General features: G+C 43.5%; 1 protein-coding gene across 1 annotated transcript in view; it reads right to left on the bottom strand.

Moving 5' to 3' along the window:
* Positions 1-25,279, bottom strand: part of LOC139404835 (FH1/FH2 domain-containing protein 3-like) — a gene marked incomplete at its 3' end in the record, with an annotated part of 179,976 nt that overhangs the window by 63,606 nt on the left and 91,091 nt on the right. Inside the window, exon 3 of the mRNA XM_071147365.1 lies at positions 3,165-3,232. Within this exon, the coding sequence (XP_071003466.1) occupies positions 3,165-3,232 (68 nt within the window). The remainder of the gene's footprint in view (positions 1-3,164; positions 3,233-25,279) is intronic.

Genomic DNA, 25,279 nt, shown 5'->3' with positions numbered 1-25,279 from the left:
TATGGCTGGAGAACCCCTTTAATTACTAGATCAGGAGTGAAATTCAATGTAGACAATGTGTCTGGGGAACTATGGCTGGAGAACCCCTTTAATTACTAGATCAGGAGTGAAATTCAATGTAGACAATGTGTCTAGGGAACTATGGCTGGAGAACCCCTTTAATTACTAGATCAGGAGTGAAATTCAATGTAGACAATGTGTCTGGGGAACTATGGCTGGAGAACCCCTTTAATTACTAGATCAGGAGTGAAATTCAATGTAGACAATGTGTCTGGGGAACTATGGCTGGAGAACCCCTTTAATTACTAGATCAGGAGTGAAATTCAATGTAGACAATGTGTCTAGGGAACTATGGCTGGAGAACCCCTTTAATTACTAGATCAGGAGTGAAATTCAATGTAGACAATGTGTCTGGGGAACTATGGCTGGAGAACCCCTTTAATTACTAGATCAGGAGTGAAATTCAATGTAGACAATGTGTCTAGGGAACTATGGCTGGAGAACCCCTTTAATTACTAGATCAGGAGTGAAATTCAATGTAGACAATGTGTCTGAGGAACTATGGGGAAACCCCTTTATTACTAGGGAGTGAAATTCAATGTAGAGAACCCCCCTTTAATTACTAGATCAGGAGTGAAATTCAATGTAGACAATGTGTTTAGGGAACTATGGCTGGAGAACCCCTTTAATTACTAGATCAGGAGTGAAATTCAATGTAGACAATGTGTCTAGGGAACTATGGCTGGAGAACCCCTTTAATTACTAGATCAGGAGTGAAATTCAATGTAGACAATGTGTCTGGGGAACTATGGCTGGAGAACCCCTTTAATTACTAGATCAGGAGTGAAATTCAATGTAGACAATGTGTCTGGGGAACTATGGCTGGAGAACCCCTTTAATTACTAGATCAGGAGTGCTTTATTACACACAAGATGCATGGGGCCCTGTTGAATAACCTTCAACTCTGTGGCTATAACCTTACTATAACACGATTAGCTCTAATCTAATTGATCCAATTGGATGAATGTATTTCTGAACAACAGGCTCCCAGCTTGCTTCACTCCTAAATGGCACCATATTCCCTATGTAGGGCACTACTTTTGACTATAGTCCTATGAGGCCCTGGTCAAAAGTAGTGCACTATAAAGGGAACAGGGTGCTATTTGGGACGGAGACTGTAGAGTTAGCATGTAGCCAACCACCCACTGGGAGAGCACTTTATACTGAACCAACTGATCTGAGCTCAGTGCTATTTCTTTATACTGAACCATCCGATCTGAGCTCAGTGCTATTTCTTTATGCTGAACCATCTGATCTGAGCTCAGTGCTATTTCTTTATGCTGAACCATCTGATCTGAGCTCAGTGCTATTTCTTTATACTGAACCATCTGATCTGAGCTCAGAGCTATTTCTTTATGCTGAACCAACTGATCTGAGCTCAGTACTATTTCTTTTTACTGAGCCAACTGATCTGAGCTCAGTGCTATTTCTTTATGCTGAACCAATCTGAGCTCTGAGCACAGTGCTATTTCTTTATGCTGAACCAACTGATCTGAGCTCAGTACTATTTCTTTTTACTGAGCCAACTGATCTGAGCTCAGTGCTATTTCTTTATGCTGAACCATCTGATCTGAGCTCAGTGCTATTTCTTTATGCTGAACCATCTGATCTGAGCTCAGTGCTATTTCTTTCACTTTGATGTCACCGCACAACGTTTCATTGGCAGCCTGTCCAGTTGTGTAATATCAAAAGGCCTTGGGAGAGCTCCATGAAAAGGCATGTTTTAGTGGACTGCTTATCCAAGTCTTTTTGACTTAATACTAGACAAAGGTCTTACAATATTGAAGAGGACAACTAAGACCACTGTAGCAGTGCTTCGATACTGGGACATGGAATATAATGAAAAACACAGTATTATCATAACCCTGAAATACATAGTGAATGACCCTGTCATATGTGTATATTTCTGCTGAGATTGTCTCCTATATTTCAACATGTTACAGTAGTATTTTATTTGCAGAGCCTCATGTCCGCTTGCCAAATCCTGCACTTTATGTTGTTCTCCTAGACGACAAAACCGCCTGTGGCTCTCACACCTGTCGACGGCTCAGTCATTTAAGTACAGGAGGGAGGTTTTCATCTGGCTTCGGAGTGGGCTATGCAACGCTAGGCTAGGAGCTAGTGCTCAGGTGGGGAGTGAGGGGGAGAGGTGTGTGTGTGTGTGTGTGTGTGTGTGTGTGTGTGTGTGTATTGTTGGGTGGTCAGTCTTAGAGTGCTCCTCCCTCATAGGAATACACACCAGAGTGTTTCCAGGACAGCTTCTACATGCATCAATGATGGAGAGCCCAGTCATTTGGCAAGACCACTGTGTATACAAGTGTGTACTCACACAGAGAGAGAAAGTTCCAGACACACACAGCTGGGCTGGAACTGAAATATTACACAGTCTGTGACCACAGAGCTGGAGACACTGTACCTTCTGATAACATTTAGGTATAGACCTGCAGCAGACAACATGTTAACAGGATTCTTCATCCAAACACATGGACGCACTATATTGATACAAGCTCTTTAGAGGAGAGGTTACTTGAGTGCAGTTGCTTGTGTGTGTGTGTGTGGTAACATCCACTTCCTCCAAACCTGACCTAGTCATTCCAAGTGTGCACAGGCACAGTGAGACGTCCTGATCTATTCCTGTATTTCTCTGTCAACATCTGTAGCTCACTTTTCCTTCCAACGGTCTCCTGAAGTGATGTTTAACACTCCCCCTCTAGCCTCCACAGTGATTCCCTGCCAGGCCAGCCAGCCCCAGTGTGTGAAGCAGGGCTCTGGCCAAGCATGGACCTGAGCACAGCAGAGTACAGCATAGCATAGCTGCCACGGAGGCAGTCTTCTCTCACTGCACAGCTCTGTTCAGATAGCTAGGAAAATATTACTGTACAGTGTGTGTGTTTGTGTTAAGTATGAGCACTTGCTGTACAAAGCATGCGTGTATGTGTGTGTGTCCAACACACTCGTGCATATGTGCATACACGTGTGTGTGTCTTATGGGAGAATGTGTGATAGTTAATGATAAACAAGAGCCATTAGTAGACTATCGCTGCAGTATTAATGAATCTGACATTCTCAGGCTGCTGCTAAGACAAAAGGGAGGGGAGCATTACCTGAAAGATCTGTTTGAGGGAAAACAGGGCTCTCCTCAGCTCTCGTCCATTTGAGTTGTAGAGTTTCTCTAAAAGAAGAGAAAGAAGAGATCAGTTTACAGTCACACACAGCTGTGGTACTTTTCCATGTCAGTGAATCAAGGAAAAAGCTAACTAAGCAAAGGCTTATTGTCCAAGTGATTGGAGAGATAACCCGGCATGTGTGAGTGAAACCCTGCATGTGTGAGTGAAACCCTGCATGTGTGAGTGAAACCCTGCATGTGTGAGTGAAACCCTGCATGTGTGAGTGAAACCCTGCATGTGTGAGTGAAACCCTGCATGTGTGAGTGAAACCCTGCGTCAGATTTTTACCTTGTCAGCTCGGGGATTCGATCTTGCAACCTTTCGGTTACTAGTCCAATGACCTAACCACTAGGATACCTGCAGCCCCAGATATGAACTACAACCTTTAGTATATGAACTATAACCTTTAGTATATGAACTATAACCTTTAGTATATTGGGTAGTATATTGGGTCACATTTCATGAATGCACATCTTGTCCAGTAATAGTTTGGCTAGTTGCTCTGGGCTAGTTGCCCTGGGCTAGTTGCCCTGGGCTAGTTGCTCTGGGCTAGTTGCCCTGGGCTAGTTGCCCTGGGCTAGTTGCCCTGGGCTAGTTGCTCTGTGCCAGTGAGGAGTGTAGACTGTAGTTCAGAGAAGCACATCTGTGAAGAGTTAAAAAACACTTTTTATTTTTTTTCCTGCTGACAGAACTGCCTCTATCTGTCTCCTATGTGCAAAGCCACTACTACCATAGAGATGATATAATACTGTGACTGACTACTACACTGACTGACTTATGCACCATAGCCAGATCACACAGGTCAGCTTGCCAACACATACAGTCTATGTGTAATGCTGTAGTGCAAAGGCTGAAGGGTTTCCAAAAGAACAGGATTCGTTGCTAGTTGGTATGGTTATGAGGCCTCTTGGTACATTGCATTAGTTCCAACAACTCTTAGGCTTTTTCATCGTGTCAGGGTGTGTTGAGATCTTTCAACATGGCATTGCATGTGTTGTTTCTTGTCTCACCATTGGGTGGCAGTGTTGAGCAGTAGAGTGTGACTCCAGCCTACTATGACGCAGTGCTGCAGGTAAACTGTACCACTACCACACAGGCTGCTGCAGCTTGGAGAGTCTCTACTCTGACTCAGCAAAAGCTGTCACTGCTGCAGATAGCAACATACACAATACCCTACTGCAGTCTCTGCCTATCCCTTCAGCTCTACCTCTCTCTATCTCTCTCCTCTCCCTCTCTGTCTCTCTGTTTCATCTCTACCTCTCTCACTCTCTCTCTCAGCCCCCCATCTCTCTCTCTCCCTCTTTCAGCTCTACCTCTCTCTCTCTCTTCCTACATTTCTGTCTGTCTGCCTTTCTTTCTGTGACAGTCTTTGTCTCTCTCCCAAACAGTTCTCAATACATTTTCTCTGTCCTTCTTTCTCTCTCTCTCTGCATTTGCCTTTCTTCTTCCTCACTCATGTTTTCCTCTGTCATGAACACAGATCCATTTGGTCTCCAATGACCTCTGACCTCTCTGCTCCCTGTGTTCACACTCTCACTGTTACTAAGACCTCAATAATTATGCTTCCCTCCTTCTTCAAGCCAAAGAGAGAGGCCCAGGTGACCCCTGTGCATGATCACACACACACACATGCACACGCACACACACCTTTCATCGAAGCAGGCAGGGGCCTCATCAGTAACACTTTGCCCTGTGGTGTCATTTATTCTGTTATGTTGCTCTACTACCTAGCGGAACTAAGAACATATATCCTATTCTTGTTGCTCTACGGCCTAACAGACCTCATTATAACATATATTCTGTCATGTTGCTCTACGGCCTAACAGAACTCATTATAACATATATTCTGTCATGTTGCTCTACGGCCTAACAGAACTCATTATTACATATATTCTGTCATGTTGCTCTACGGCCTAACAGAACCCATTATAACATATATTCTGTCATGTTGCTCTACGGCCTAACAACAGAACTCATTACAACATATATTCTGTCATGATGCTCTACTGCCTAACAACAGAACTCATTACAACATATATTCTGTCATGTTGCTCTACTGCCTAACAACAGAACTCATTATAACATATATTCTGTCATGTTGCTCTACGGCCTAACAACAGAACTCATTATAACATATATTCTGTCATGTTGCTCTACGGCCTAACAACAGAACTCATTATAACATATATTCTGTCATGATGCTCTACGGCCTAACAACAGAACTCATTATAACATATATTCTGTCATGATGCTCTACGGCCTAACAACAGAACTCATTATAACATATATTCTGTCATGATGCTCTACGGCCTAACAGAACTCATTATAACATATATTCTGTCATGTTGCTCTACGGCCTAACAACAGAACTCATTATAATATATATTCTGTCATGATGCTCTACGGCCTAACAGAACTCATTATAACATATATTCTGTCATGTTGCTCTACTGCCTAACAGAACTTATTATAACATATATTCTGTCATGTTGCTCTACGGCCTAACAGAACTCATTATAACATATATTCTGTCATGTTGATCTACGGCCTAACAACAGAACTCATTATAACATATATTCTGTCATGTTGCCCTACGGCCTAACAGAACTCATTATAACATAAATTCTGTCATGATGCTCTACGGCCTAACAACAGAACTCATTACAACATAAATTCTGTCCTGTTGCTCTACTGCCTAACAACAGAACTCATTATAACATATATTCTGTCATGATGCTCTACGGCCTAACAACAGAACTCATTATAACATATATTCTGTCATGATGCTCTACGGCCTAACAACAGAACTTATTATAACATATATTCTGTCATAATGCTCTACGGCCTAACAACAGAACTCATTATAACATATATTCTGTCATGATGCTCTACGGCCTAACAGAACTCATTATAACATATATTCTGTCATGTTGCTCTACGGCCTAACAACAGAACTCATTATAATATATATTCTGTCATGATGCTCTACGGCCTAACAGAACTTATTATAACATATATTCTGTCATGTTGCTCTACGGCCTAACAACAGAACTCATTATAACATATATTCTGTCATGTTGCCCTACGGCCTAACAGAACTCATTATAACATAAATTCTGTCATGATGCTCTACTGCCTAACAACAGAACTCATTATAACATATATTCTGTTATGTTGCTCTACAGCCTAACAACAGAACTCATTATAACATATATTCTGTCATGTTGCTCTACGGCCTAACAGAACTCAGTATAGCATATATTCTGTCATGTTGATCTACGTCCTAACAACAGAACTCAATATATGATATATTCTGTCATGTTGCTCTACGGCCTAACAACAGACCTCATTCAAATTCCATTGTTGTCCTGATCATTGTGGCACTGGAGAGTTTGATATATTCCTGACTGTTGCTGTGTACGTGTGTGTGTCTGTGTGTGCATGTGCGATTATGAGTCATGAACATAGACCCTAACACAACCCAACGCTGTCCGTTGAAACCTCTTACGTCTATGAGTGATCTGTCTATACAAACAGCTGGCCCTGATTCTATTCAGAAGGGTGAGAAACACACACAGTTTCTTGGCTGGATGGTGGACCGGGCATATGTTTGAGATTCACAGCACAGCAACAGACCTCTATTCATCATTGTTGTTTTCAGTCACAGATTAAATCCCTTCCCAGCTGAAGGTCTGAGTGTGTGTGTACGTGTATGTGTGTGTGTCAACCAGCTATTTGGGCACGCATAGATTCTTCCGGAGACACCGTCAGCCAGCAGTAGAGCCCAGCCAAGGCCCCTCTCTCTCTCTCTCTCTCTCTCTCTCTCTCTCTCTCTCTCTCTCTCTCTCTCTCTCTCTCTCTCTCTCATCAGACAGCACTAGTCCACCAGCAGAGAATTAGACAACACCCAACCCCCACAGAAAAGCCTTAACGCAAGCACTTCGCACATCGTGCATACACACACCACGCATACACACCACGCATGCACACACACACCACGCATGCACACACACACCACTCTGGACTGACTGGGTTGTGTTCCAGAACACATGTTGAGGGATGTATTGACTGGGTTGTGTTCCAGAACACATGTTGAGGGATGTATTGACTGGGTTGTGTTCCAGAACACATGTTGAGGAATGTATTGACTGGGTTGTGTTCCAGAACACATGTTGTGGGATGTGCTGACTCGGCTGTGTTCCAGGACACTCAGCTCTGTTCACATTCACTCAGGGAGCCAGTCTGTGAATATGGCCTATATCTGATGATGATGATGCACCCTGGGTAGACACAGGGTGGACCAACACTATACAATCCAGGCCAGTAGAACTCTCTTTCTTCCATCCTGTAGAGATCTAGATTATGATGGAACACAGGGCTGGAGTGTACCATCAGTAGAACTCTCTTTCTTCCATCCTGTAGAGATCTAGATTATGATGGAACACAGGGCTGGAGTGTTCCATCAGTAGAACTCTCTTTCTTCCATCCTGTAGAGATCTAGATTATGATGGAACACAGGGCTGGAGTGTTCCATCAGTAGAACTCTCTTTCTTCCATCCTGTAGAGATCTAGATTATGATGGAACACAGGGCTGGAGTGTACCATCAGTAGAACTCTCTTTCTTCCATCCTGTAGAGATCTAGATTATGATGGAACACAGAGCTGGAGTGTACCATCAGTAGAACTCTCTTTCTTCCATCCTGTAGAGATCTAGATTATGATGGAACACAGAGCTGGAGTGTACCATCAGTAGAACTCTCTTTCTTCCATCCTGTAGAGATCTAGATTATGATGGAACACAGGGCTGGAGTGTACCATCAGTAGAACTCTCTTTCTTCCATCCTGTAGAGATCTAGATTATGATGGAACACAGAGCTGGAGTGTACCATCAGTAGAACGCTCTTTCTTCCATCCTGTAGAGATCTAGATTATGATGGAACACAGGGCTGGAGTGTACCATCAGTAGAACGCTCTTTCTTCCATCCTGTAGAGATCTAGATTATGATGGAACACAGAGCTGGAGTGTACCATCAGTAGAACTCTCTTTCTTCCATCCTGTAGAGATCTAGATTATGATGGAACACAGAGCTGGAGTGTACCATCAGTAGAACGCTCTTTCTTCCATCCTGTAGAGATCTAGATTATGATGGAACACAGGGCTGGAGTGTACCATCAGTAGAACGCTCTTTCTTCCATCCTGTAGAGATCTAGATTATGATGGAACACAGGGCTGGAGTGTTCCATCAGTAGAACTCTCTTTCTTCCATCCTGTAGAGATCTAGATTATGATGGAACACAGGGCTGGAGTGTTCCATCAGTAGAACTCTCTTTCTTCCATCCTGTAGAGATCTAGATTATGATGGAACACAGGGCTGGAGTGTACCATCAGTAGAACTCTCTTTCTTCCATCCTGTAGAGATCTAGATTATGATGGAACACAGAGCTGGAGTGTTCCATCAGTAGAACTCTCTTTATTCCATCCTGTAGAGATCTAGATTATGATGGAACACAGGGCTGGAGTGTTCCATCAGTAGAACGCTCTTTCTTCCATCCTGTAGAGATCTAGATTATGATGGAACACAGGTCTGGAGGAGAGGAAACACATCCAGAAACATTCAACACCATATACGGCTGAGATCGGGACACAGATTACTCCTGGTCTTTTAAAAGAGCGTGTCCCAGTGACCTACTGGTTTTAACACCCACCTGATATAAACCTGCAGTGAAGTGAGGAAATATTTACAGGGGCACACCGATACGCGGCCGTATGCATCATGGTAAAGAAATGTCAAATACCCAAAAAATGATGTTTACTGTAGGATGTTGTACAGGGGAATGTTCCCATGTTGACTCAACATGAGAAAATGATGTTTACTGTACGATGTTGTACAGGGGAATGTTCCCACGTTGACCCAACATGAGAAAATGATGTTTACTGTACGATGTTGTACAGGGGAATGTTCCCACGTTGACGCAACATGAGAAAATTATGTTTACTGTACGATGATGTACAGGGGAATGTTCCCATGTTGACTCAACATGAGAAAATGATGTTTACTGTACGATGTTGTACAGGGGAATGTTCCCATGTTGACTCAACATGAGAAAATGATGTTTACTGTACGATGTTGTACAGGGGAATGTTCCCACGTTGACTCAACATGAGAAAATTATGTTTACTGTACGATGATGTACAGGGGAATGTTCCCATGTTGACTCAACATGAGAAAATTATGTTTACTGTACGATGATGTACAGGGGAATGTTCCCATGTTGACTCAACATGAAAAAATGACGAGGTAAAGGGGAAATGTGGTTGTCATAGAGACGGTTGGGGTCTACAGTAAGTCAGTCTACTGGCTACTGTTTCACTCCTTACATCACCAAAGAGTCCTGTAAAGTTGAGCTGGATGCCAGGAGACAGTGGACACGTTCTCCCCTGATGATATGAGTGTTGTAGGGAGCAACATTGATTTATTTTCAGTATCCATGGAAACACAATCCTACCACATTCCCAGCATGCTATTCTTTCAGAAGGAGATCTGGGCCCATAGAAGTGCTGGATTTTTTAAAAATCAGAATTTCTAAGATAATATGGGCAGGGAGGACCTGATCCTAGATCAGCGCTCCTACTCTGAGATGCTTTGTGAACACGGGCCCTTATGGCAGGTAGCCCGGATACTGTATGTCGTGCAAGTAAATCAGCAGATTCATCAGTCTCTCTGCCAGTCGGCACCATGCCCCCATCACCGTCCCTATCACCATGTTTCTGCTGCGGTAGGGGCACTGCCTGCCCTGATGACTCTCCTCTTTAGTCTACACCATGTGTGGAAAATCAAAGCCTCCTGCGGCATGCAGGTTTCGGCAGGTTTTGACAGGTTCGTAACCATGGTGACGATGATTCAGAGTTGAGATGTGGGATCTGATCACTGGAGGGTGGAGAGGGGGGAACAGTTATGTAGGTTACTCATCACACTGTTCCCCTTGCTAAAACGATGAACATGATTAACATCGTAGCTCCACTTTCATGTTAGAGTGTTGATGGTGAATCAACCGTCTGGATTTCCAGTCAGACATTCATTGTGTTTTATTCTTGGATGTAAGTTGGTTATCTGCTCATTCACTTTGCTAAATAAATAATATATTTATTTAAATAGATAAATAAATAAATAACCAGGGTGGCAGTAGTGACGTTGCGCCACTCGGGAGGCCACTTGATGATCCACTTCCTGATTCCACTTCATGCTACAACAAGGACAGTGATTTTCCTCATCAGCCAGGAGGCTGCCAGAGTTTTAGCACTAATCCTAGAGGAGTATGTTTTAGGAGGGGGGACAGAGGGGCCAGACGCCAAGCCAATCAGAGATGGCATGGTAGTCAACATTCCTCCACAGTGTATCAGTGGCGTTTGCACAAAGGCTCTGTGCGCCTCATCTCAGGCCTGAAGTCCGGCCTGCAATAAAACTGTCAGGGAGTTATTCCTGCCTGCCACAAAATGAAGCCCTTCTGCAGAAACAGACAGCTCTTTCCCCTGTCCGCAGTCCGCACACCGGCGCGCCTCCCAAAGAGGCCCTCCTTTAATGAGAAATAGCTCAGCTCAGATTAGTTCCATACCAGCTGGCACAGATAAGTGCCCACAAAGTATGGTCCTTTTTTTAAACATCACTGTATTTGAGAAGAGGGAGAAGAAGAAAAACAGAAAGTGGAAAAGAGAGGAAACTAGGTATTCTGTTGGATGGAAATGGAACTGGACCCCGACTCTGGAACCCTGTTAGCTTCAAAACCTTCTTCTTCTTCCCAGAGAGAAGACGGCTCAGACTTCAGCATCGATGGGCTGATTAACTTGTCCTTCACTGAGAGGTTTGCCAAGCCAAATCTATGGCTGGCAGAACGGAAGGTGATGGATGACACATAATGCATAAAGTGTTGTACTAAATAAAACATCCAGGGAAAGAAACAATACCAATCAAAGCAGAGATCAGGAGGCATAACAGAGGAAATACCAATGGGAGACAAACAACTGGTATACAGCCAGACAGTCATATAGAGTCATATAGTCATATAGAGTAAGTTATACTGTAAGCCTTTAAGAGAGTCTGCTAAAGAACCAAAATGTAAAAATATACCTTCTGAACCCTGATCACCAATGACCAAAATGTAAAAATATATAGTACCCTCTGAACCCTGATCACCTTACTGATGTGTGACCGAGGTTCAAACCCAGGAACTCCCGTGCACCACAATACTGTGTTAGCCTGTTGAGCTAAAGCACAAGTCTTACAGATCTTAGGCACGGTTACTCATTATGTGAGAATAATTAACTGAACCCCTAATTATACACTGGCAACGTGAAACTAGTACCTCACTGACACAGAGAGAGAGAGAGAGAGAGAGAGAGAGAGAGAGAGAGAGAGAGAGAGAGAGAGAGAGCAAGGCTAGGATAGGGTGCAGCTGAGGTCATCAACCACATTCCTGACCTTTCAGTCTTGCCTCTTACCTGAGGCTTCTTTCACATACAAGCTTTTGAGCAGGTAAAACCTGATTACTGAATAAGATGAAAGCTGTATCACTTTTATAATGTTCTGTATCCTGCAGCTGTGTGCCTTTGTCCAACTAACCTCTGTCAGTGCATGGTACTGGAATAGCCACAGGGATGTTCTGATCTCAAAATGACAATAATTACCGAGGTAGTAAAATATGAATGGCTATAATCACCTAGAATCTCCTCCCTTTTCCGTGGGGAGAGAGAGGAATGATGTTCTGGGCTTTGACACAGAGGCAAGCCTGGAATCTACAGGGTTAGTCCTCTCACCCAAAGAACCGACAAACCAACAGACAGACAGACACCTCTGGACCAGTGCTGTCTCAAAACTGGAGAAGAACCTTTCACAAACAGATTTTCACAAGTTCTGGTTGTCATAACCAATGTTCAAGAATAATTTCTGTAGACAGTCATGTGACATGTTCACTTTTTTTTATTTTTAAGTCTAAACGCTATGCCCTTAACTTCCTAACGTCTCGATCCATCTCATTGTTAGAGAACTGGTAAATGTATGAGCACCTTCTGTTGGTCTAACGATGAACTCAATATACCTGCCCTCTTTCCTTCCACAAGAACATGCACTCCCTCGCTTTCAGCATTTATTACCAACGACTCCATCAAATGTAAAGGACGACAAGCACTGCTCAGGCTTTAAACAGCAGAACACATAAACCATATCCAAGGGCCAGCCAAGAAACCCACAAAGACCCCACTGGGTCAGACAGACCCAAGAACACAGCTTTCAGGAGAGCTCTCAGCCAAGAGGATGGTGTAGAGAGATTGAGAGAATGATGCAACAAGTGGGCCCTGTTTACAATGTCTGAGTAGGGAAGCACATCTGAGCCATTGAGACAACAATAGAACTGACCTACTGTATATACCAGAGGAGGCTGGTGGGAGAAGCTATAGGAGGACGGGTTCATTGTAATGGTTGGAATGGAATGAATGAAACGGAGTCAAAAAGTGGTTTCAATATGTTTGATGTGTTTGATACGTTCCATTAATTCCATTCCAGTTATTACAATGAGCCCATCCTCCTATAGCTCCTCCCACCAGCCTCCACTAGTATAGACTTATGACCTTATGAACTCACACTAGGACAGACAAACACAACACAGTGTATTTACTCTAGCTGGGGCACAAGACAGACACACAGACAGACACACTGGGTTTATAGGATACAGACAGACAGACAGACAGACAGACAGACAGACAGACAGACAGACAGACAGACAGACAGACAGACAGACAGACAGACAGACAGACAGGTTTCATAGGAGACAGACAGACAGACAGGTTTCATAGGAGACCGACAGACAGACAGGTTTCATAGGAGACAGACAGACAGACAGACAGACAGACAGACAGACAGACAGACAGACAGACAGACAGACAGACAGACAGACTGGGTTCATAGGAGACAGACAGACAGACTGGGTTCATAGGAGACAGGGTCAGCACACCTGTCACTTGTAAAATGGCAGATATTTTATTCGGTGCCACTGATTGGACAGATGTTATCCTTACGAACTTTATTTAACTCTCTGCAAACTGGAAACAATTTATCCGGAGGCTGCATTCATTGTAGCTGGGGATTTTAACAAGGCTAATCTGAAAACAAGACTCCCCAAATTTTATCAGCATATCGATTGCGCAACCAGGGGAGGAAAGACCTTGGACCATTGTTACTCTAACTTCCGCGACGCATATAAGGCCCTGCCCCGCCCCCCTTTCGGAAAAGCTGACCACGACTCCATTTTGTTGATCCCTGCCTACAGACAGAAACTAAAACAAGAGGCTCCCACGCTGAGGTCTGTCCAACGCTGGTCCGACCAAGCTGACTCCACACTCCAAGACTGCTTCCATCACGTGGACTGGGAGATGTTTCGTATTGCGTCAGATAACAACATTGACGAATACGCTGATTCGGTGTGCGAGTTCATTAGAACGTGCGTTGAAGATGTCGTTCCCATAGCAACGATTAAAACATTCCCTAACCAGAAACCGTGGATTGATGGCAGCATTCGTGTGAAACTGAAAGCGCGAACCACTGCTTTTAATCAGGGCAAGGTGTCTGGTAACATGACCGAATACAAACAGTGCAGCTATTCCCTCCGCAAGGCTATCAAACAAGCTAAGCGCCAGTACAGAGACAAAGTAGAATCTCAATTCAACGGCTCAGACACAAGAGGCATGTGGCAGGGTCTACAGTCAATCACGGACTACAGGAAGAAACCCAGCCCAGTCACGGACCAGGATGTCTTGCTCCCAGGCAGACTAAATAACTTTTTTGCCCGCTTTGAGGACAATACAGTGCCACTGACACGGCCTGCAACGAAAACATGCGGTCTCTCCTTCACTGCAGCCGAGGTGAGTAAGACATTTAAACGTGTTAACCCTCGCAAGGCTGCAGGCCCAGATGGCATCCCCAGCCGCGCCCTCAGAGCATGCGCAGACCAGCTGGCCGGTGTGTTTACGGACATATTCAATCAATCCCTATACCAGTCTGCTGTTCCCACATGCTTCAAGAGGGCCACCATTGTTCCTGTTCCCAAGAAAGCTAAGGTAACTGAGCTAAATGACTACCGCCCCGTAGCACTCACATCCGTCATCATGAAGTGCTTTGAGAGACTAGTCAAGGACCATATCACCTCCACCCTACCTGACACCCTAGACCCACTCCAATTTGCTTACCGCCCAAACAGGTCCACAGACGATGCAATCTCAACCACACTGCACACTGCCCTAACCCATCTGGACAAGAGGAATACCTATGTGAGAATGCTGTTCATCGACTACAGCTCGGCATTCAACACCATAGTACCCTCCAAGCTCGTCATCAAGCTCGAGACCCTGGGTCTCGACCCCGCCCTGTGCAACTGGGTACTGGACTTCCTGACGGGCCGCCCCCAGGTGGTGAGGGTAGGCAACAACATCTCCTCCCCGCTGATCCTCAACACTGGGGCCCCACAAGGTTGCGTTCTGAGCCCTCTCCTGTACTCCCTGTTCACCCACGACTGCGTGGCCACGCACGCCTCCAACTCAATCATCAAGTTTGCGGACGACACAACAGTGGTAGGCTTGATTACCAACAACGATGAGACGGCCTACAGGGAGGAGGTGAGGGCCCTCGGAGTGTGGTGTCAGGAAAACAACCTCACACTCAACGTCAACAAAACTAAGGAGATGATTGTGGACTTCAGGAAACAGCAGAGGGAACACCCCCCTATCCACATCGATGGAACAGTAGTGGAGAGGGTAGCAAGTTTTAAGTTCCTCGGCATACACATCACAGACAAACTGAATTGGTCCACTCACACAGACAGCATCGTGAAGAAGGCGCAGCAGCGCCTCTTCAACCTCAGGAGGCTGAAGAAATTCGGCTTGTCACCAAAAGCACTCACAAACTTCTACAGATGCACAATCGAGAGCATCCTGGCGGGCTGTATCACCGCCTGGTATGGCAACTGCACCGCCCTCAACCGTAAGGCTCTCCAGAGGGTAGTGAGGTCTGCACAACGCATCACCGGGGGCAAACTACCTGCCCTCCAGGACACCTACACCACCCGATGTCACAGGAAGGCCATAAAGATCATCAAGGACATCAACCACCCGAGCCACTGCCTGTTCACCCCGCTATCATCCAGAAGGCGAGGTCAGTACAGGTGCATCAAAGCTGGGACCGAGAGACTGAAAAACAGCTTCTATCTCAAGGCCATCAGACTGTTAAACAGCCACCACTAACACTGAGTGGCTGCTGCCAACACACTGACACTGACTCAACTCCAGCCACTTTAATAATGGGAATTGATGGGAAATGATGTAAATATATCACTAGCCACTTTAAACAATGCTACCTTATATAAATGTTACTTACCCTACATTATTCATCTCATACGCATACGTATATACTGTACTCTATATCATCGACGGTATCCTTATGTAATACATGTATCACTAGCCACTTTATACTATACTATGCCACTTTGTTTACATACTCATCTCATTTGTACATACTGTACCCGATACCATCTACTGTATCTTGCCTATGCTGCTCTGTACCATCACTCATTCATATATCCTTATGTACATATTCTTTATCCCCTTACACTGTGTACAAGACAGTAGTTTGGAATTGTTAGTTAGATTACTTGTTATTACTGCATTGTCGGAACTAGAAGCACAAGCATTTCGCTACACTCGCATTAACATCTGCTAACCATGTGTATGTGACAAATAAAATTTGATTTGATTTGATTTGATTTAGAGAAGGCACTGTAGCCTATAAACCCCATCTTGTTTGGGATAAAAATGACAAGCAGGTAACCAACTTTCAGGGGTTTCTAGGGCTATGATGATGTTGGAGGTTGTGACGACAGTGGCCTATTCTATTGTGAGGTGACTGACTCACTAGTTATTTAGGGCAATCTCTGGAAACAGAGTACGAACTAATTTGGGTTTGATATCCTATCCACTTGAGCCCTAGCACAACAACTGCTGAGTACATGTGGGAGTATGCTAGTATCTACCACATTCAGCTGCCACACAGCATCACCTCCCACCGCTGTTTACTTTAAGTGACTAAACGCTGGTGTGTGGTGATGCTACTGCCTACATGGATATACTATACTGCCGACTCCATGACATACCATACTGCCTACTCCATGATATACCATACTGCCTACATGGATATACTATACTGCCCACTCTATGACATACCATACTGCCTACTCCATGATATACTATACTGCCTACATGGATATACTATACTGCCCACTCTATGACATACCATACTGCCTACTCCATGATATACCATACTGCCTACATGGATATACTATACTGCCCACTCCATGACATACCATACTGCCTACTCCATGATATACCATACTGCCTACATGGATATACTATACTGCCCACTCCATGACATACCATACTGCCTACTCCATGATATACTATACTGCCTACATGGATATACTATACTGCCCACTCTATGACATACCATACTGCCTACTCCATGATATACCATACTGCCTACATGGATATACTATACTGCCCACTCTATGACATACCATACTGCCTACTCCATGATATACCATACTGCCTACATGGATATACTATACTGCCCACTCCATGACATACCATACTGCCTACTCCATGATATACCATACTGCCTACATGGATATACTATACTGCCCACTCTATGACATACCATACTGCCTACTCCATGATATACCATACTGCCTACATGGATATACTATACTGCCCACTCTATGACATACCATACTGCCTACTCCATGATATACCATACTGCCTACATGGAAATACTATTCTGCCCACTCCATGACATACCATACTGCCTACATGGATATACCATACTGCCTACTCCATGATATACCATACTGCCTACATGGATATACTATACTGCCCACTCCATGACATACCATACTGCCTACTCCATGATATACCATACTGCCTAGTCCATGATATACCATACTGCCTACTCCATGATATACCATACTGCCTAGTCCATGATATACCATACTGCCTACTCCATAATATACCATACTGCCCACTCTATGACATACAATACTGTCTACTCCATGATATACTATACTGCCCACTCCATGACATACCATACTGCCTACTCCATGATATACCATACTGCCTAGTCCATGATATACCATACTACCTAGTCCACGATATACCATACAGTCTACTCCATGATATACCATACTGCCTACTCCATGATATAACATACTGCCTAGTACATGATATACCATACTGCCTATTCCATGATAAACCATAATGCCTACTCCATGATACACCATACTGCCTACTCCATGATATACCATACTACCTACTCCATGAAACACCATACTGGATAGTCCATGATATACCATAATGCCTACTCCATGATATACTATACTGCCCACTCCATGACATACCATACTGCCTACTCTATGATATACCATACTGCCCACTCCATGACATACCATACTGCCTACTCTATGATATACCATACTGCCCACTCCATGATACACCATACTGCCTACTCCATGATATACTATACTGCCCACTCTATGACATACCATACTGCCTACTCCATGATATACCATACAGTCTACTCCATGATATACCATACTGCCTAGTACATGATATACCATACTGCCTACTCCATGATATACCATACTGCCTACTCCATGATATACTATACTGCCCACTCCATGACATACCATACTGCCTACTCTATGATATACCATACTGCCCACTCCATGACATACCATACTGCCTACTCCATGATATACCATAATGCCTACTCTATGATATACCATAATGCCTACTCCATGATATACCATACTGCCTACTCCATGATATACCATACTGCCTACTCCATGATATGCCATACTGCCTACTCCATGATATACCATACTGCCTACATGGATATACTATTCTGCCCACTCCATGACATACCATACTGCCTACATGGATATACCATACTGCCTACTCCATGATATACCATACTGCCTACATGGATATACTATACTGCCCACTCCATGACATACCATACTGCCTAGTCCATGATATACCATACTGCCTACTCCATGATATACCATACTGCCTACTCCATGATATACCATACTGCCTAGTCCATGATATATCATACAGTCTACTCCATGATATACCATACTGCCTACATGGATATACTATACTGCCCACTCCATGACATACCATACTGCCTACTCCATGATATACTATACTGCCCACTCCATGACATACCATACTACCTACTCCATGAAACACCATCCTGGATAGTCCATGATATACCATAATGCCTACTCTATGATATACCATAATGCCTACTCCATGATATACCATACTGCCTACTCCATGATATGCCATACTGCCAACTCCATGATATACTATACTGCCTAGTACATGATATACCATACTGCCTAGTACATGATATACCATACTGCCTAGGCCATGACATACCATACTGCCTACTCCATGATATATCATACTGCCTAGTCCATGATATACCATAATGCCTACTCCATGATAAACCATAATGCCTACTCCATGATATACCATACTGCCTACTCCATGATATACCATACTGCCTACTCCATGATATACCATACTGCGTACTCCATAATATACCATAATGCTTACTCCATGATATACCATACTGCCTACTCCATGATATACCATACTGCCTACTCCATGATAAACCATTATGCCTACTCCATAATATATCATACTCCCTACTCCATGATATACCATACTGCCTACTCCATGATATGCCATACTGCCAACTCCATGATATACCATACTGCCTAGTACATGATATACCATACTGCCTAGGCCATGACATACCATACTGCCTACTCCATGATATACCATACTGCCTAGTCCATGATATACCATAATGCCTACTCCATGATATACCATAATGCCTACTCCATGATATACCATACTGCCTACTCCATGATAAACCATAATGCCTACTCCATGATATACCATACTGCCTACCCCATGATATACCATACTGCGTACTCCATAATATACCATAATGCGTACTCCATGATATACCATACTGCCTACTCCATGATATACCATACTGCCTACTCCATGATAAACCATAATGCCTACTCCATGATATACCATACTGCCTACTCCATGATATACCATATTGCGTACTCCATAATATACCATAATGCGTACTCCATGATATACCATAATGCCCACTCCATGATATACCATAATGTCTACTCCAGGATATACCATAATGCCTACTCCAGGATATACTATACTGCCTACTCCAGGATATACTATACTGCCTCCTCCATGGATATAGTATACTGCCTCCTCCATGGATATACCATACTGCGTACTCCATAATATACCATAATGCTTACTCCATGATATACCATACTGCCTACTTCATAATATACCATAATGCTTACTCCATGATATACCATACTGCCTACTTCATAATATACCATAATGCCTACTCCAGGATATACTATACTGCCTACTCCATGGATAAACTATACTGCCTACTACCGGATATACTATACTGCCTACACCATGGATATACTATACTGCCTACTCCATGATATACCATACTGCCTACATGGATATACCATACTGCCTACTCCAGGATATACCATACTGCCTACTCCATGATATACCATACTGCCTACATGGATATACTATACTGCCCACTCCATGACATACCATACTGCCTACTCCATGATATACCATACTGCCTACTCCAGGGTATACTATACTGCCTACTCCGTAGATATACTATACTGCCTACTCCATGGATATACTATACTGCCTACTCCAGGATATACCATAATGCCTACTCCAGGATATACCATAATGCCTACTCCATGATATACTATACTGCCTACTCCATGGATATACTATACTGCCCACTCCATGATATACTATACTGCCTACTCCATGGATATACTATACTGTCTACTCCAGGATATACTATACTGCCTACTCCATGGAGCCTACTCCAGGATATACTATACTGCCTACTCCAGGATATACCATAATGCCTACTCCAGGATATACTATACTGCCTACTCCATGGATATACTATACTGCCTACTCCAGGATATACCATAATGCCTACTCCAGGATATACTATACTGCCTACTCCATGGATATACTATACTGCCTACTCCAGGATATACCATAATGCCTACTCCGTGGATATACTATACTGCCTACTCCGTGGATATACTATACTGCCTACTCCATGGATATACTATACTGCCTACTCCAGGATATACTATACTGCCTACTCCAGGATATACCATAATGCCTACTCCAGGATATACCATAATGCCTACTCCATGATATACTATACTGCCTACTCCAGGATATACCATAATGCCTACTCCAGGATATACCATAATGCCTACTCCATGATATACTATACTGCCTACTCCATGGATATACTATACTGCCTACTCCATGATATACCATAATGCCTACTCCAGGATATACCATAATGCCTACTCCATGATATACTATACTGCCTACTCCAGGATATACTATACTGCCTACTCCAGGATATACTATACTGCCTACTCCATGGATATACTATACTGCCTACTCCAGGATATACTATACTGCCTACTCCGTGGATATACTATACTGCCTACTCCAGGATATACTATACTGCCTACTCCAGGATATACTATACTGCCTACTCCGTGGATATACTATACTGCCTACTCCAGGATATACCATACTGCCTACTCCAGGATATACTATACTGCCTACTCCATGGAGCCTACTCCAGGATATACTATACTGCCTACTCCAGGATATACTATACTGCCTACTCCATGGATATACTATACTGCCTACTCCAGGATATACTATACTGCCTACTCCGTGGATATACTATACTGCCTACTCCAGGATATACTATACTGCCTACTCCAGGATATACTATACTGCCTACTCCGTGGATATACTATACTGCCTACTCCAGGATATACTATACTGCCTACTCCAGGATATACTATACTGCCTACTCCGTGGATATACTATACTGCCTACTCCATGGATATACTATACTGCCTACTCCAGGATATACTATACTGCCTACTCCATGGAGCCTACTCCAGGATATACTATACTGCCTACTCCATGGAGCCTACTCCAGGATATACCATAATGCCTACTCCGTGGATATACTATAATGCCTACTCCGTGGATATACTATACTGCCTACTCCAGGATATACTATACTGCCTACTCCATGGAGCCTACTCCAGGATATACCATAATGCCTACTCCGTGGATATACTATACTGCCTACTCCAGGATATACCATAATGCCTACTCCGTGGATATACTATACTGCCTACTCCATGGATATACCCCGTATTGTACTCTGTTACTGTACTGCCCACTCATGACCTTTAACACAGTGGTCAGAGATGGTTGCTCAGAGCTCAGTCCCAGTCTGGATTTAGCCCTGTTGTGGAGCCTATCCTACTGGGCAGTCTGGGCAGCCTGGGCCACAGAGTCTGTGTGAGAGAGGTGAGTGTGGTTGGCCTCTAAGCCTGAGGTCAGCCAGAAACATCTGGGAGAGAGTGGGAGAGAGCGAGAGAGTGATGGACAGAGAGAAAGAGGGGGAGAGAGAGCCACAGCACTGCCTGCCATGGCAAAAACAGAACTAGTCCCATCTTTGTTCTCCTGGTATTTTTATGACAACGCATCAGGTTCATGTGCAATGGGCCCTCTATTGTCACGAAATACAGAGCTGCAGAAACAAGCATCTCTCCCTCTGTTTCTCTCTCCCTGCCTCTTTCATCTCTCTTTCATCTCTCTCTCTCTCTCTCTCTCTCTCTCTCTCTCTCTCTCTCTCTCTCTCTATTCAATTCAAGGGTCTTTATTGGCATGGGAAACATATGTTTATATTGCCAAAACAAGTGAAATGGATAAACAAAAGTGAAAGACAATAAAACGTGAACAGTAAATATTACACTCACACAAGTTACAAAATAATAAAGACATTTCAAATGTGAGAGTATGTCTATATACAGTGTTGTAGCAAAATAGTACAAAAAGGAAAATAAATAAATATAGGTTGTATTTACAATGGTGTTTTTTCTTTACTGATTTCCCTTTCCTTGTGGCAACAGGTCAGAAATCTTGCTGCTGTGATGCACACTGTGGTATGTCACCCAGTAGATATGGGAGTTTATCAACATTTGATTTGTTTTCTAATTATTTGTGGGTCTGTGTAATCTGAGGGAAATATGTGTCTCTAATATGGTCATACATTTGGCAGGAGGTTAAGGAGTGCAGCTCAGTTTGAGGGCAGTGAGCACATAACCTGTCTTCTCTTGAGAGCCATGTCTGTCTACGGCAACCTTTTTCAATAGCAAGGCTATGCTCTCTGAGTCTGCACATAGTCAAAGCTTTTCTTAATTTTAGGCCAGTCACAGTGGTCAGGTATTCTGCCACTGTGTACTCTCTGTCTAGGGCCAAATAGCATTCTAGTTTGCTCTGTTTTTTGTTAATTCTTTCCAATGTGTCAAGTAAATATATTTTAGTTTTCTTATTATTTGGTTGGGTTTAATTGTGTTGCTGTCCTGGGGCTCTGTGGGGTCTGTTTGTGTTCGTGAACAGAGCCCCAGGACCAACTATCTGTAGGTGATGGCTTTGTTATGGAAGGTTTGGGAATTCTGCTCTGCATGCATTATTTGGTGTTTTACGTTGTGCGCTGACAATATTCTTGCAGAACTCTGCATGCAGAGTCTCAATTTGGTGTTTTCCCCATTTTGTGAATTCTTGGTTGATGAGTGGACCCCAGACCTCACAACTGTAATCTATCTCTCTCTCTCTGCCTCTCTCTCTTTCTCTCTCAAGGCCAATCCTGTTCCTAATTCATGGTGAGAAAGCAGCAGTAATTAGGGAGTGGGACCTCCCAACATGGGTACAGGCTACATTGTGAAACTGGAGGGCTTCTCTGCTTTCATCTCAGCCCTGTGGAACCCAAACATGAGGTGGATGATGGCTCAGTAAAAGGAGATGAATGCAGCAGGGGGAATCATTAGGAAGTAATGCAGGTGAGGATGAGGTCACTACAAATGAATCTGGGCTTTGAGTGCAACCAGAAAGGAAACAAACAATTAGTGGAACAAATGTTAAAGTTTACTAGGCCAGTTATCCACACACACACAAACACACAGATGGATAGACACGCACGCACACACACACATGTTCATTTACAGTTTACACTGAAGAATAAAGACATTAATTAATTTGTTCCTGCCACTTGGAGTTTCTTCAAATGGTTGGGGAGAATGGATTAGAGACAGATGGAGAGAATGGTTTTGATTAGAGAAAACCAAGCACTGCCACACAGACAGACAGACAGAAAGAGAGACACAGAGAGAGAGAGAGAGACTGAGTGGCTCTTTCATATTGGGACCAGGCTTACAGGAAGGCCTACTCTACCCACAGGGCTCCACTGTCCCTGAACTTCCTTACCCAGGGGGGGACAGAGAAACTGCATCTGCATCAAATTACATGTTATTTGTCACATGCGCCGACTACAACAGGTGTAGACTTTACTGTGAAATGCTTACTTACGAGACCTTTTCCCAACAATGCAGAGTTAAAAGGAATAGAAATGTGCCCCCCCCCAGAAGGAAATACTAACTAACACAATCAAATACTGAACTAAAATGTAAAAGCAACATGTAAAGTGTTTTTGTTCCATACGCACAAAAAGCTTATTTCTCTCAAATGTTGTGTACAAATCTGTTTACATCCCTGTTAGTGAGCATTTCTCCTTTGCCAAGACAATCCACACACCTGACAGGTGTGGCATATCAAGAAGCTGATTAAACAGCATGATAATTTCACAGGTGTACCTTGTGCTGGGGACAATAAAAGGCCACTTTAAAATGTGCACAATATAATGCCACAGATGTCTCAGGTTTTGGGGGAGCTTGCAATTGGCATGCTGACTGTAGGAATGACTGTTCATTTCTTTACTATAAGCCGTCTCCAACCACGTTTTAGAGAATTTGACAGTACGTCCAACTGGCCTCACAACCGCAGACCACGTGTAACCACGCCAACACAGGACCTCCACATCCGTCTTCTTCGTCTGAGCCCAGCCACCCGGATAGCTGATAAAACTGTGGGTTTGTACAACTGAGTGTCAATGCAAATAGTCTGGGTAGCCATTTGTTTAAGCTGTTCAGGAGCCTTTTGGTCCGAGACTTCGCACTCCGGGAACCGCTTGCCGTGCGGTAGCAGAGAGAACAAACAGCCTATGACTTGGTTGGCTGGAGTCTTTGACCATTTTTAGGGCCTTCCTGAAAGGAAGCACATCTGTTGATAAGGTGAGGATTGAGATACTGGCCATGTCCAAATACCCATACTAGCGTACTAAATAGTATGCGTAAAAAGACAGTTTTATAGTATGTGACATTTCCGATTGTGAAATCAAATGGGTGATTACGTTGACTGCCAGCGTTCATTCATTTTGGTACCGCTCATCAATGTATCTGATTATTAGTTGTTATCAGCTGTGAGTCAGAAAAGATGAGTGAATTCTACTAGATCAAACGGCAAAATTAGTATGCAGTTTAAGTATGTAGTACACTAGTATGGGTATTCAGACACGACCACTGTAAGAGCTTTTTCTATTTTTTTTCTATTGTCTCTTAAGGATCCAGAACTTATTTGCATTGCAGTGGTAGAATATGGTCACAGCCAGTGGATGCCTAGTCCAGCTAATCTCATACAAATTAACCTGAAAATATAAATCAGTGGTCGGCAACAGGCGATTGGTTTTGCCCCCACAAAGTTCTTAATAAAGAAATAAAACATTATAATAAACATGTGGGGGGGGGGAATTTTAGTTTTTGGTAAAAAAAAAAACAATGACTAAAATCACCAGGAACTCAGATAAAAATGTGTTTCATTTCGGAAATCTGTTCCTAAGTTT

This window comes from Oncorhynchus clarkii, unplaced genomic scaffold (genome assembly GCF_045791955.1).
Source record: "Oncorhynchus clarkii lewisi isolate Uvic-CL-2024 unplaced genomic scaffold, UVic_Ocla_1.0 unplaced_contig_10754_pilon_pilon, whole genome shotgun sequence".
NCBI classification, from domain to species: Eukaryota; Metazoa; Chordata; class Actinopteri; order Salmoniformes; family Salmonidae; genus Oncorhynchus; species Oncorhynchus clarkii.
The sequence above is the reverse complement of the archived record's forward strand: the minus strand, read 5'-3'. Positions and strand labels throughout refer to the sequence as shown.